Source organism: Medicago sativa, chromosome 2, assembly GCF_051527215.1.
Source record: "Medicago sativa cultivar Bolivia chromosome 2, Bolivia_mono, whole genome shotgun sequence".
NCBI classification, from domain to species: Eukaryota; Viridiplantae; Streptophyta; class Magnoliopsida; order Fabales; family Fabaceae; genus Medicago; species Medicago sativa.
The window spans coordinates 56,149,567-56,165,454 of NC_140750.1; the positions used below are offsets into that span (position 1 = coordinate 56,149,567).

The window sequence follows — 15,888 nt, forward strand, 5'->3', positions numbered from 1 at the left end:
TTTTTTTAAACCGGTTCGATACAGTTCAGTCCGGTTCAGTACTGGTTCATGCTAATTGAACCGGATTTTGTCCTGAACCAGTATTCACTTTTTTTTTTGTTTTTTTTTTTAGAAAATCATTATCCCCAGATCCATAAATCCAATCTCCATTTTTGCAACTAATTTCACTGTTCGATCACTCACTTTCTTCTTCTTCTTCTTCTTCTTCTCAACAAAGACCCTTCCTTTATAATCATCAATTAATATATCAAAGCCATTAATGGATGATTATCATTCTTTTATGGAACCTGAAGAAACTGTGAACCAAAATTGGAATCATCGGAAGAGGAAGAAGGTGAGCGGGAGTGAGAAGGTGTGGGTATTGATTCAACGAAGCCGTTTTTGCAATCGCCGCAGATGAGGTCGTGGAGATTCGTGACGGAGACGCGTTTTTCGAAGTGGTAGCACCAGTATGGAGGTAGTGTTTCGGTGGTGGTGATGGTAAGTGGTGGCTGAGACGGTGTTTCTGAAATGGTGCGGCGGAGAGAGTGGTGGTTGATTTGTGGCTTCGATTGATTTTTTGTCATACAAGAAGCTGAAGCGCGTGCAATGTAATGAGATTCAGTTCAATTCGGTTTTTTATGGTTTTTTAAAACAGGTACAGATTGTCTGGACTTGATGAAATTGGGTTGGATCAGTTCTTATGTCAAATGGATTGGGTTTTTCAGTTCGGTCCACTGGATTTTACAAAGCAGTTCAGTAGATCCAGTTTTTTTGCACACCCCTAATGAGGTGGTCGATGACATTAAGGCGGTTTCTTGGTGTTGGTCATTGAGCCGGCTACGGTTTGCATCTTGCCTCTTTTATGAGTGGTGTTGGAACCCAAGAGATTGTTTAAGAAGGAAGTGAAGATGTCGGTAGCGGTTGGCCGGATTTCGACTTCTTTGGGGTATCGGTTTTTTGGTTTTAGGGAGCTGTTATTGTCTGTATAGTTTCTGTGCAGCTGAGTTTTTTCTGTTAATGCAGTTTTTTCGATGCTGTCAGTTATGGGGGGAGGCCTGCGTTTTGTGCTTGTCCCCTTTGTTTTGGCTTTCTGTAACATTTCCTTGTCTTTTGCACTACTTGTGCAAGACTTTTTAATGGAATATATGCTGTTATCAAAAAAAAAAAAATTAATATTTATGTTTTCAATTAAGATTGTAGCGGTAAAATTGATATAGAAAATGATAAATTATAAGTTTTAAGTTATTAACTATTTGAATTAGCTTATCATAAACCGCTATAAATTCGTGTGAAAATGACAATTGTCAATCGAATCTATTTTAATCATATGAGGTGATAAACTATAAGGCATAAACCCAAATCGTTGACATATCACAAACAATTATTTCCACAAAAAAAAAAAAAAAAACCCTTTGTAGTAAGCTCTAGTGAAAGACTAAAAATCACCCTTTTTAGTTTTTAAAAAAAACCTCCACAAACAATTATTTTTCTTTATTTTACAATATCTCATAAATAGAGTTAGTAATGATTGTTAAATTAACATAGTTTTTAATGATTTTTTTCCACAAATTTTGACGACGTTATAAAAAATTTCTTTACAAAAATAATAATAAAAAAAATTAAGTAGTCAAAAGAGATAACATATTAACGAACGATGATCCCTTAATCAACATAAGGTGTGCCACCAAAAAAATAATACAACAATGAAGAGTATCAAAACATGAACGGGATTACATCTATTTATGAAATAACACAAATAAACAGAAATATTAGACCATCAAGAAATAAATTTGAAAAAAGCATTAGGTTTAAAAGCTTTCAACCACCACCATGAGTGAAGCTTGATCGGAATCAAAACCATGAACGAGATTGCATCTAGTTATGAAATAACACAAACAAACAGACATATTAGACCATCAAGAAATAAAGTCGAAAAAATCATTTGGTTTATGTATCATTGTGGCCGATTAGCCAGCGAGACGTTTCATGGTTTTCCAAAGAGATGATTGGGATTTGATAGATAGAGCACACAAATTTTTTTATCTCATTCTCTCCTAAAAGACTAGGGGAAGAAGAAACGCCCTATTAATTTGTTTGTTTTTATATTATTCGGTCATACTTTTATCTCTTTTGACGCATTCAATACATTTGTGATCGTTAGATCTAAGATCAGACGATCTAAATTTTTATATAAGTTTACCATTCAATCTTGAACGATAAAAAATGTGTCCATTTTGTAAATACACGAAATTGTGATTGTGGGCAAATGTGGTTAATCTTTTTTTCCTTTCTTTATTTATCGGGTCAATATTAACTTTATTTAAGCCATTCAACGTTAACTTAGAACTCTGAATTCCAATTCTTTAAAGTTAAGGTATAATTTTAGTTTTTTAAGTTAAGGTATAATTTTAGTTTGCAATTGCAATGTGAAGCAAACAGGTGAGAGATTCCCACATGTTGTTGCTACCTAGAGATGGCAAAACGGTTTGGCCCATCCCGTTTAAGCCTGCAAAAACGGAACGAGACGGGTCGAGTCAATTTAGGTGACAGAGTCTAAAATTCTACCCTGTTTTGCTTAATGATGGGTTGACAAGTTGACGGGCCGGTCTGTCAAACGAAAAAATATATAATTTTTAATGCATTCTTTTAACAATTTTAATGTTATAAAAAAATATGTTGTTATACAAAAAATAAATGATGTCATAAAAAAATATGTTGTTATTTAAAAAATAAAATTGGAAGCAAATAAATTTGTGGTAAAACACAAACTTAATAGACAAATTTGACTTATAGCGAGTAATTTGGTCGCTTCACTTTAAATCATATCTACCCTATTGATAACAAAAATAAAATAAAAATAAAAAAAAAAGCAGGTTTTCACTACAATGCTTATGAATTTGCATTCCTTTTTCTGGACATGATCTGCAAGCACCATGACATTCTCAGGAGTCTCGTTATAGATAGAGACCATATATTTATTACCATTCTTCTATCGAGAATCATCCATTGGTCGAACCAATGGCCATTTTAGACACAAAGAAAATTCATCCATTGTCCCACGGACTAAGGCTTTGTTTGAGAGTTTGGAGGGAAGAGGAAGGAAATGCTTAGAAGGATGAAAAATATGTGAAAAAATTGAGAAATCTTTCAAACTTTTTAAAAGAGTAGTTTTTTTAGAGAATGATAAAATAATACATATGATTACTATATTTTTAATTTTAAAAATATAATAACAACATAGATTAAATTTGAAGAATTCATATAAACCCTCTAAAATTCCCTAAAACTCTCATCTAATACAATTTTTTAGTTTCCTCAAATGATGAAGGTTTTGTATTATGAAGAAAAGTTAACCTTCCAAAACCCCCCTCTCCCATTTTCCTCTCTTTCTTTTACTTGCTCATTCATTTTTTCCCAAACCTTCCCCTCCATTCCCCTTCAAACTTGCAAACAAAACCTAAGAGTGTGTTTGCATGGAGGGTTTATGAGGGGAAAGGAGGGGAGGGTTTAATTTTCTTTTTTAAATTACGGACATTATAGAATGGTTTTTAGAAAATTGAATTAACAACATGATAAATGATCATATAATACTTAAAAAACACTTAATTTATTTTAAAAAAACATTTTAAATTGTTCGTAATTTAAAAAATAAAAGTAAGCCCCCCTCCTTTCCTCTCCTAAACCCTCAATTCAAACACACCCTAAGAGTCTAAGATGATGCTTATGCAATGGTTGGATCTACCCCGAGAGGAGGCAAGTTGGTAAAATTAGGATAGTTTGAACTCTATTTATCACCTTGAGAACAAGGTGACTCTTCCTGGGAGAGGTATTGATAGCAACATGCACATAGACCATGAGCATATGGGTCTTGGCAAGAAGACCTCGTATAAGCCTATTTAAATGTCGTTTTAATAAATAAATCGCATCTTATTTTAATTTTTTCTCCCTACATTTTTTTTAAATGTCGTTTTAGCATAAATTTTTGGTTCTATTTGACTCTTGTTTTAATATTTTTTTTTAAACAAGGTTTTGGTTTGTTATGTGCAAATTTAAACTTCGATGAAAGTTAATTTCATTCCCTATAATATTGGTTCCATGATAAGATCAATTTAAGAGTTGAAATTCTATAGAGAGGACCAATAACATTGTTAAAAATTTCATGTACAAAATAGAAAAACAATGGTGATAGAAAAAACACAAGACTGGATAAATGTTAAGAAAATAATAATATGTAAAGACTCGTTGGAATAGAGTTCAATTTTGATTAATGTGAAATTGAAATATATTTTATTTTGTGCTGCGATTTGTATAGTGTCAATTGTTCGGAGATGGTCCATCAATTTTATTGAAGAGATAGCATTGGGCGTTTTTACCACCCGGCTAGCCCGGGCACACGCCCGAGCTCAACCCACACCTTCTTTGTATCGCCAAAAGAAATTTACAAGAAATTTAACTTATAGTGACAGCCATAATCCGTCACTATAGGGCAAATTTCCGTAGCTAAATCTATCTGTCAGTGCTAAATAGTTGTCCTTGCATGTTTTTCACTTTTACCTACGGACAAAACATTGTTAATTCTAAGGAGACCATTTTAAAAACATTATGGACTTCTACCTACGGTTTCTGCTGTCACTAAAACTTATCATTGTTTTATTTATTTTTATTATATTTTCTATTCTACTATAAATTCTAAAAATGAATAATTCATAAAATTACGACTAAAATTAGTTTAATCAATATAATAAAATATTATAATCAATATCATTGGAATTTGAAATTGATTACTATAATCAATTTTTAGAATAAATTATTGAAGTGACTTAACTAAAATAATTCTCCTTAACTATGAACTATAATACCATTCACCCAAGCCAATACTCGATACTCACAAAAATTCTTAATACTCACATAAATTAAAATCTATATATACTCCATTGCTCATTTAATTTATGGTAACAAAATTTATGGCAAAAGTGGGAAGTCCACCAGTTATCAACCCCTGTCAATGAGCTAGTAAAATAATCTCATAAGCCCGTGAGAAATAATTGTTTTCAACAAGATCAACGACGTGTGGTTCAATGACTTGATGATATGTTACACCGAGCGGGAGATATTCAAGTCACATGTTGATATTCTTCGAACATTCACCGCAAAGAGGTTTCGGAAAGGACATTTACCTCCTAATTTTATTTAGCACACTATTGATAGGAATTTATATATTATGTCACATGTGAATTTGCGGTCAAAATTTTGCCCAGGCTCGATAAAATTCCTGGCTTCGCCACTGAGAGATAGTGTGCATGAAAAAAAAATAGAAATTTATTTGAAGAGCGTTGCTATTTGGTACCGATGAGAAACAACGAAAAAAACGACATGAGGAAGAAATAAGTTGTTACAGTTTTTTACTTAATATTAAGGATAATTTAATTTTGGATTGTAGTAGCAATCATGGGTAGATTGTAGTGTTATTCGTCAATTTCTGTTGATTTCTTTAGTACTAAATAATATTTCCCTTATTTGAAAGAGAGTGTGTATCAACTGTTTGACAAGAGAGTCCTCGTGAGCATAGCTCAGTTGATAAGGACAATACATAAAATATGCAATGTCCGAGGTTCAAATCCCGGCCACCACAAAAAAAAAATTATTTGTCAAGAGAGAAAATATGACGCATCAAATTTATTTTAAAAAACTTAAAAAACTCTAAAAAAAAAAATAGACAAATTTATTTTAAAAAACTTAAAAAACTCTAAAAAAAAAAAATAGACACAATCGGGGAGTATAATTCTAAAAAGACATATAAATTTTAGTGTAGTAATCAGACCTGAATTTCAACATGAAAGTTCAATGCTTACTTCACAAAAAAAAATATTTTTTTTTGAAGGAAACAAATATTTTATTTTGTTTTGCAATATGTAATTGATATTGACAATTTTTTTTATATTTTTTTATTTTTTTGGATATTGACAATTGTTTGTTAGAGAGGAAGAACCCGTCAATTCTGTGGAGAGACCGTGTGTATGCAGAAAAAGAAAAAAATATATTGAAAAGATTGTGTTTCACAATTGTTTGTTATAGAAAAAAAATATTTAAACCGAACTATTACACGTAGTAACAAATATGTTATTCAGTTTGATTGTTCAAATAAAATCTTTGTCGATCTTATTGCTACACATGCTTTTTGACTAAATCTTGTAACATGAGTATAAGATAAGATTTTGTCGATATACGTTGTTATATATAAAAAATAAATATATTCTATGATCTAATATAAAAGTAGACCCTTCTCTTGTAACTAAGGTTGTTACTATTTCTCTGAAAAAACTAGGTTGTTCCTCTTGAATCTATCGTTGTCTACGAAGGGAGACTCAAAAGAATAATTTCTGATAAGGGTTCTCGAAGAGCTTAGCATCATCCACGAATTAAGGTATGTATTTTTTTTTTAGTTTAGATTAAACTTTGCCGTGTGATATTAAAATTTATTCATGAGAAGTAATTCATATGTTTTCATATTTAGGTGACAATGAATAGGAGTGAAAAGGTGAAGAGAGAGTGTTTTGAGCATACTAAGAAGGAGTTACCTGATTGTGTCATGTCTTATATATTTTCAAAGTTAAGTATGAAGGATTTGGTGAAAACAAGCATATTGTCTAAAACATGGATTCATGAATGGAGATCAACGAAGGACCTCAACTTCGATATACATAACATGTTTGGTCGTAGTAATCGTTATTATTTTGATTTAGAAAAAGAAAGCTCTCCGTGTTTTAGAGCAGTAATCAGACCTGTATTTGTTAAAAGAGTGAATAAGTTCATGTTGAATTATGAAGGTGCCAATATTCATTCCTTAAAAGTGAATTTTCCATTAGGTGATGATCATGGTTATGTAATTGACCGATTGATTTCCCAAGGAATTTCTAAAGGTGCACAAAGGATTGAACTTCTTTTAGCACACAAATCTAATGATTGGATGTTGGACCTAAAGCCATACAAATTTCCCTCCTTACCAGAGAATGATTGTTTGAAGTATCTACACCTACAAAACTGTCTTCTATCACCACCTATGGACTTTTCTAGACTAAGAAAATTGACAACTCTTGTGTTGTATCTAGTTGTTATAGAGAAACATATGCTTTTGGGTCTATTTTCTAACTCTATCAATCTTGTAGACCTCACACTTAACAACTGCGAATTTGATTCTGACTTAAACATAACTAGTCCAACACTCTGTCATTTGAACATAGTTGATCATAGCCACCGTCGTCTGTGTAGGCCTCCTCCACCTAGGCATTGGAAGATAGATATATTTGCATTAAAGCTCTTATGCTTTGAATATAGTAGTAGAGACGGTACATTTACATTTAATAGTATCAGGGCTCCGAAGTTATCAAAGTTACGTTTTACTGGAATGATTTACCAATGCAACCTGGTACAATATTAGGCATTCAGAAAAAAAAACTAATGCCACCTGATGTGTTTTGTGGAAAAGAAAACTTGACAAAAATTGCGTTGGTTGAAGTTCTTGTGCCAAAAGATTTTCTGCCTAGTTTGTTTTCTAATTGTCGTCAACTTGAGGAACTAACCTTATGGGGATGCACATTCGAGTCTTCCATCCATATTATCAGTCCAACGTTGCGTCGTTTGAATATAATTGACTTTGACAATGTTTCTTGGAACTTAGACATTGATGCATTGAATCTAACTTCCTTAGACTGTCGAGGTCAGATGAAGATATGTTCTATTAAAGCTCCTCAATTATTGAATCTTTTTTGGAACGTAACTAGGAATGAAGAAATCCCACATGCCTTTGATATCATTGCAAGTTTACACCAGCTTCAGAATTTATCTATCAATTTGAGTCATTCACAGGTGAGTTTTAGAATTTTTCTTTTAGAGGAGACATTCTTTGTATTGAGGTTAATTAATTGTTACTTCTTTTGGTGTGACAGATAACCATTCTTCCAAAGAGTTTGGGTCCATTTCAATATCTTAGAAAATTGGAGTTGTTTATCGGTGATGAAACGCCTAACCATGATTTCTTCAGGATTTTAGATATTGTTATGGCTTCACCGCGTCTCCAAGAACTCTGTGTCACAGTGAGTTATTCATTCTAGTCTTTTTATGTATTTCTTCTGATTTTATAAATTGAACTTGTTTACGAACTTTTTAGTCGGTTACAAGGGCATAAAATCAAATTTTACTTTCATTTTTGGAGCACCAAAGTGATTTGTATATGTACTATGTCATAAACAACTAATTGAAGTTTTACTTCTGTGTTTAAAAATAAGCTTTTACTTTTGAACAAAAAGTAAAACCAACATTTTATGATTTACAAAAAAACTTTATCTCAGTGAAAAAATCTCGAATAAATTATGTAGTGCAATATGTATTCTCATTGCTGTCCTTCCTTTTTCAGATTAAAGATTTACATTTGGTCTCGGATCATAAGCACATGAAAGAACCTGAAAGATTTTCTCATAACGAGTTGAAATATGTTGAGTTTCGTGGTTGTGAATGCAAGGCATTTCAAAATCTGTTAGATAAACACCTTTGGGGAAATATGAATTCTTCTCCTAAGAAAATTGCTTTCAAGCCTTGTGGTAAATTCTATGTTGGTGCTGGAATATGGATTAAGGGTTATAGAAATGACCATTGGCTTCGAAGATCAGGAGTTAATTTCAAATGTAATATAGATAGAGACAGATTAGTTAACAAAGTCTACTTATCTTTTTGTAGTATTAATTAATTTATTCTTTGACATAGACTAGTATTATTATTTTACTTTAGGTGTATGACATTGAATAAAAGATTAGATATCCTTCAAATTCGAGTTATTTTGATTTTTGTTTTCATCAGAAGATGAATTGTTAAACACCATTTGAAAACTCACACAGACATAGAAGAGAGATCCTAGGTTTGAACCCGGAAAAGTAGACCTTACGAACACTTATTTTGAATTTATCTCATGATATTAACAACACTTATTTTGAATTTATCTCATGATATTAACAATTCTATTAGTTTCTGTATATTACCTTGTATATTTCAGAGTGTTCTCAGCTTGTGGCCTTGTATAACTCACATAGTTTTTAGGCTGGCGCTGATTGAAGTATGCTACATCCCATTAATGTAACCTAAGTCAATAACTACTTTGTTTTTGCTAGAACTAATTAACTATTCTTAGGTATATCTCTAAAAAAAATAAAAAAACTATTCTTAAGTATTATCTCAAAATTAAATAGTTTTTAAACCTTTTTTATTTTATTTTTAATTTACCCATTTTAGATAAACAAAAAAAAAAAAACAATAACCACTTAAAAACTCACACGTAACTGGAGGAGTTGAAGTTTGAATTCGATTACGTTGTACGTCGTAGAAATTTCAACATTTAATCAGTTAAATTATCACTACCGAATTTTGTTGATTAAGTGGTCGAATGGTTTGACTAAACTAGGGTTCAAACATCTCATATCAATGTCTATGAAACCAACAACCGAGCTACACTTACGAAACACCGACTTTTGGACATTTTTTAATCGTAACTTAACAAGAAAGCATGTAATATTTTCTGATGGTAATGGTGCTAAAAGAAAATCCCATCGAAATAATAATATAGAGTAAATAAATAAATAAAATAGAAATATACTCCTTCTGTTTCTAGTTATAATCACATTTTACTTTTTAGGTTCGTTCAATTAATCAATAAATGTGTACCTCTTAGGCTAGATAAGTTCTGCTTATATAATGAAAGAAATAACAAACCCGTGGGCCAAAATAAAATAAAACAAAATAATAATAGAAAGTTCTAGAAAATTACTAAGATTTGGCTAAATAATAAATACTACTAAATTACTAATAAAACCCTCCTGCATCAGTCTCTTCCACCTCTGAAGAACTCGACCCAGAGTTCTCGTTCTAATAAAGAGCTCTACACATTTAGTAGTATTTGTAAATTTACACATTTTTTATTATGTTTTTCTGATTCATTCAGAGACCATCCTCTCTCTCTCTCTCTCTCTCTCTCTCTCTCTCTCTCTCTCTCTCTCAAACTTCACTCATCAGTCACCGCCTTTCATCTCAAATCATCCGCTGCAATTCCATCTCCGGCAATCCTGTTCGTTTTCCGGCGGTATCTTTGTTTTCTCCTATCCATAATCAAGAAGGAAAAGATCATTGCTTAAACATCCATAGCGAAGTATTAAAGGGTCGTCTTCCTTGATTGCTTTCTCAGCCACAACCTATGGCAAAGATTCAATCCCTTAGCAAAGAAAAATCGAAAGAATAGTTGTTCCTAAAAAGTAGAATTTGACGCGTGAATGTGTGTGTGTCTGGAAGAGGAGTCATGAAGGAAAGAGTATGAAATAACATGCCTTCACCCACATCTTTGTGCTACTGGTTTCTTGTTCCTGAACAATTCCAGCATCGGGTAATGAACCGTTGTGATAAGTCGTTTTCCACATCGGGCAGAAATCCACAGATTTGATATGTGATTATTAAATACTAAAGAAGAGTTTTTCACATTGGCTGTACTATTGTAACTGATGTCAAATAAGTATAATTCACATCAGCTGTAAGATTCACCGATGTGAATTTAAGTTCCATATATTATTCAAATTCATATTTCACATCAGCTAACATTCCCACCGATGTGAAAAATACTGATATAATATTATCAATATTGAGTAGCTTACTGCAGTAGCAAATCTGCAACAAGTCAGAACCCATAGCAGATAAATCATTAGGAAACATGTTTCATGCTTTGTAGACAAGTGGTTGTACAAATATTATTTCTCATCTACAAATGCTTCGTCAGCCTAAGGCTTCAGCAACTTCCCACACCAATGAAGAGAATATTAGAAGAACAAGACTGCATATACTAAGGTTACAAGATTGACATAACTATAATAGATTGTGTCCTATCAGAGAACTAATTGTCTAATTCAACAAGCAATATTCAACATTCACTTAAATGTTGGAAATAAATGAATCCGGGCATCCAGGTTGTCTGTGTGCGCAACAGGACATGTAAACTATACACATTATCCCAAACATGTGATTAATTAATTAACGTGATAATTGAATCATAAAATAAAACCAAAATCTAAAAATAAGATCTGCAACAGATTTATCATTTTCATAATAGGACCACTTTCACATATTGCAGTCTCTGCATAGTACATACCAGAATCTATCACATCTCTATTAAAATTCTACCCTTTTACATAGGCTGTTTAAGTCGATTGAATACTTACAATTTTATTCACAGTACTTAAAATTCTACCCTTTCACATAGATTTTTGCCATGCCAGCCTTATCCACTTCTCATGGCGTTTTGGTGGAGATTTGACAATATCTAGTTACAAGAATGCTATAAAAATGAAAACACAATCACTAACTAGCTTATTTATATCAAAATGAAAAAAAAATACTAATTAGCTTAATATAGCAACAACATGCAGCAAAAATAAAACAATTACTATCTAGCTTATTAAAAGCTTCTTAGCTTAATTCAAAATTTCTCCAATTTCGCCACCAAATAAATATAACAATTAGTAAGTATCTTATTAAAAACTTACTATAGCTTGTGAAGAGAGAAATTAGTGAGAGAGTGTTTAAGAAGAGAGAAATAGATGAGAAATATAGTAGATTTGATGATGTGTTTGATATAAGAGAAAGAAGGCGAAACACTTGGGTGACATAAAATTGGTGACATTGACCAATCACAATGTCACAATCCTTGTGAGAGAGAGAGAGAGAGAGAGAGAGAGAGAGAGAGAGAGAGAGAGAGAGAGAGAGAGAGAGAGAGAGAGACAAAAGCCACATGTGACATTGTGGTTGGCCAATGTCACCAATTCTATGTCACCTAAGTGTTACAAAGAAATTAGTTTGCTCAACAAAGAAAAAAAAAAGTGTGATTATTTTTGAATAGACAAAAGTTAACAAAAAAATTAGTTTGCCCAAAGATCTCAATTTAACATAAAATTTTGTGACTAAATCAGAACAAACAAGAACATAAAATAAAATAAAAACGCAAAAGGGTTTAAGAGAGAAATTATAATTTGAAAAGAGGAATTGAGAAACGTACATATCAGACGATTGAGACAAGATCGATGATTTGGGGATTTCGAGAGAGCCAGAGGAGGAGGAGGAATAGTCATGATAAGCTGAAATTACTGAAATCACTGAAGCGACTGTCTTTGTTGTTGATGATGGCTTCTTCTTAGAAGAACTGAACTGGTCGGCGATGAAGAATTACAGATCTTGGGTTTTTCGACGAAAGGAAGGAAACTGAATCGATTGAGGTTTAAAAAACCCCAATTGATGGATATTGTGGTGAAGAAGATAGAATAAAACTCTGTTGAAGGATATTGATGGTGGTGGGTGATGGAACAGATTTGGGAATTTAGGGTTTGGTGGGTGAAGAAGATCTATCGTCTAGAATGAAAGAAAAGAACGAAGAATGAAAAACGCGAGAGCCACTTTGGGATTTGTTTATTTTCGATTTGTTTATTTTTTTTTATAATTTTTTTTCACCCTCAGGTAAATGTATCCACCGATGTGAAAATCTTTAGATGGAAAGTTTGCTGATATTACGGAATTGCCACCACGTTTATCTTTCCCCTCACGCATTAGTTTCACTGATGGAAAAACTCTTCAACATCTATTTTTCCCCTCATTCATTTTTTCAGCTGATGTGAAAACCTTCTTCATGTATCTTTCCCCTCAGGTATTTCCTCTGCTGGTGTGAAAATTAAAAACCCCATGTTGTTAAATGTATATTTTCTAGTAGTGCCTGCTGACATAGCCCATCCAAGAGATGAAGCATCTACTTCTTGGCCACCAAAAGGAGAAACTTGCATAATTTTTTTTTATATGTCCTTTTTTTGTTGTTGTTGATGATATTGTTTTTTTTTTGGTGTGGAGAAGAGGTGCCACGGCTGGTGAAGGAAGGAGGCACCAATGTTGGTGGAGGTGACGGCAGGATATGACTTTTATTAGTTCCGGCACCGGCTTCGGTGCATTTAATGTTTTTCTATCTTGACTCATAATTTTTGTATTAACCAATCAAAATAGGTCATGACCCATTTCATAAGTGCATGTGGCATTTTCACATTCTACATCTCATTTAATGCTTTCTTATCATCCAATCAAATTGAGGGCACAAGTTAACATTTGCCTAAAAAAAATATAGCATGAAAGTGAATGACATCCAATAACTAAAGTTTAAGATAAAAAATAAATAAACAGTTGACAATTGAAAACTAACAAAATAAATTATGATGGTGTCGATAATACAGACAAACTATTTGGAGGTGTTTCTGTGGTTTTGGGTGGTGATTTCAGACAAAATCAAACCAACATATCAAAATTGATAAAAATATAATATAAAGTCTTGAGAGGAACAAAATCATACTCCAACGTCTCAAATCAACACCAACAAACAAACCCAAAAAGGTTCAAGTGATTTTCCATAAGGAATAAATTTTTAATTAGTTTTTTTATCCACATTCAACATGAATGTTTATATGTTTAGAAGGACAACAAATATATTAGAAATATATTGAATTATCCTTTTAATGATTGTCTGATTTATACATCATTATTTAATAAATTCCAAATTATTTGTTACGATATATAATTAATAACTAAGTCCACCTATCCTATCCGGACTAAAAAATATCCTATAATAAAGTCGAACGTCAAGATCTGAATTCAATCTTTGTCGGCTCCCACTATGTGTGAGTTTTCAAAAATAATTCTCCATTATATAAATCCCATTGATCCGATGAATGTGTAAAAAATATAAAACTAAACCACCGTTGCATACATATAGAATGTGTAAACCACGCATGCCCGCGCGCGCTCGCACGCGCGCGCCCACACACATATATTAACATCGGTTTACTTACCCGTGTTTGGCACGGGCTCCATACTAGTTAAAACTAATTTGACATTGTCAACGAAAGTACATAATTTTTTATTTCTTACATTTGAGATTGGAGGGAGTAATTACAATCATAAGTAAAAAAAGAGAAATGATATTTGTACATCTATTTTGTGACAACTTTTAGACAACTTTCTCTCTCATACTCACATTATATTCTTACTCTCTCTCTTCCTTTTTCCTCTCTCCATTGTTTTTGACCAATGAAAAGAGAGAAAAGGAAGGTTGTCAAATAGGTTGTACCAAATGGTTCTTCAAATATCATTGCTCTATTATTAATGTCAAAACTAAATTAATTGTAAATGGGGAGTGGGCCAGTCGGGAGTTGGGAGAGTAATTACAATTACAATTACAATCCACTAAGTCGTCTATATAAATAAGCTATCATAGTTGTTTAAAAAAACCATCATAACAATTCTGTCGAAAAACAATTAGTCAATTACTATGATGAAATCAGTTATAATCTGTGTCTTCCTAATTTTGATGGCCTTGCCCGGGGGGGGGGGGGGGGGGGGGGGGGGGGGGGGCACAGCCGAGGCTTTCCCCCAGCCTTTCCCCATCCTCAGATTATCCGTTGATTACCACTCCCGATTGCCCAGCAACCACAACCACTCCCGATTTCCCAGCAACCACAACCACTCCCTATTTCCCCAGCACAACCACCACAAAAATGGAAGATTTCCCAGCACTCTCTTCTTTTCGAGGATGTTATTATCCTGATCCTGCTCCCCCCGCAGCTCAATCTCTCTCCATCTCTCCCGCAACATCTTTATCTCTCAAAAAGAAGTGGGCAGTGCAGTGGTGCCTCCCTTGCACCTGGAACCTTCCTTTTTGTTGTGCGGCTGCTGCAACATTTGTCGAAGGTCCCACAAGCCTCGGAACTATTTAATAAAATAATATTATTATATTATATTATTATCTAAATATATGTGTTTGTGTGATAAATTAAAAGTTATAACTGTGATAAATCTCTATATACATGTATTCTAAGCTACACTTTGCTTACATGTCACCTCACTAATGCCCCTTTTCAAATTTAATTTCTATAAGCATTCACCATGGACTTTTTTTTTCTTTTTCCCTTTTTTCATCTATTTACTAAATATTACATATATTCATTCTTATATTTAACGGTTACAATATAGTGTATGAATAATGAATATATGATCAGTCAACATGAAAAGTTTGGGAAAAAAAAACCCAAAAAGTTAGTCCTAAACCTAAACGTTAAAAATGTTATGCTACCCTAATAAATTCTATTCACACTAATGAAAACTAAATTGAACGTTTTATTTTTTCCTAATAAAATTCTTGCCACTTAATGTAATAAAAAAAAATCTTGCCACTTAATATATATGCATGGTTCTCCTCCTTCTTCTTCCTTTTAGTTTATCATATGATGATGATGATTCTCTCTCTCTTTTTGCTAATTTGAGATGGTTCTCCTTCTTCCTTCCTTTCATTTTATTTTTTTGTTTATATTAGATTTGCATATACGGTTCATAATCTGGTTGATATATTTCCTAAAAATGGTTGATATATGCAGCTTATATAGTGTGGAAGATCATAATCTACGGAGTGCATTATTTTATTGATTATTGATGTTGTTTTTTATTTGTTTAATTTTTTTGTTCAAATTTTATACATTACAATTAGAAATAAAACTAAGCTTTTTCGAGGTTTGTTAAGTCAAAGTCACATTAAGGAGTCTAAGTATTTGGTTTGGTTGACAACAATATGGTGCATTTTTTGTCAAAAAAAAAATATGGTGCATTTGGAATAGGAAAATGATATATATAGCTACAAATATTATAACGAAGACATCACGATAGCAATGCCTCCCTGCGTGTGTTTTCAGGCAGAAAACTTTATGATTGGTTGCTTTGAATTCGTGAGAGTTTCGGGACACAATTTCTCGCTATATATAGCAGTTCTCTTTGGAATATTATAATATTAACTTTCAC

The 15,888-nt window shown here is 32.6% G+C and overlaps 1 protein-coding gene and 1 long non-coding RNA gene across 2 annotated transcripts; one reads left to right on the forward strand and one right to left on the reverse strand.

Moving 5' to 3' along the window:
- Nucleotides 1-6,190: 6,190 nt before the first annotated feature.
- On the forward strand, nt 6,191-8,804 carry LOC146949132 (uncharacterized). Its single transcript, XM_085745220.1, has 5 exons — nt 6,191-6,406; nt 6,497-7,376; nt 7,421-7,848; nt 7,929-8,075; nt 8,396-8,804. The coding sequence occupies exons 2-5, from the start codon at nt 6,503-6,505 to the stop codon at nt 8,723-8,725; spliced, it is 1,779 nt and encodes a 592-aa protein (XP_085601346.1). The 5' UTR covers nt 6,191-6,406; nt 6,497-6,502; the 3' UTR covers nt 8,726-8,804.
- Nucleotides 8,805-11,082: 2,278 nt separating this feature from the next.
- On the reverse strand, nt 11,083-12,881 carry LOC146949133 (uncharacterized). Its single transcript, XR_015025382.1, has 2 exons — nt 12,065-12,881; nt 11,083-11,347 (listed from the first exon to the last, which is right to left on the reverse strand). It is a non-coding gene; the product is annotated as an uncharacterized LOC146949133 (long non-coding RNA).
- Between the last annotated feature and the right edge of the window lie 3,007 nt (nt 12,882-15,888).

What these genes read in the sequence shown, in the direction of transcription:
- LOC146949132 (XM_085745220.1), top strand. Translation starts at nt 6,503, where the DNA reads ATGAATAGGAGTGAAAAGGTGAAGAGAGAGTGTTTTGAGCATACTAAG. An exon ending in TCAATTTGAGTCATTCACAG is followed by an intron (nt 7,849 to 7,928) that starts GTGAGTTTTAGA and finishes TTGGTGTGACAG; the next exon opens with ATAACCATTCTTCCAAAGAG. An exon ending in TCCAAGAACTCTGTGTCACA is followed by an intron (nt 8,076 to 8,395) that starts GTGAGTTATTCA and finishes TTCCTTTTTCAG; the next exon opens with ATTAAAGATTTACATTTGGT.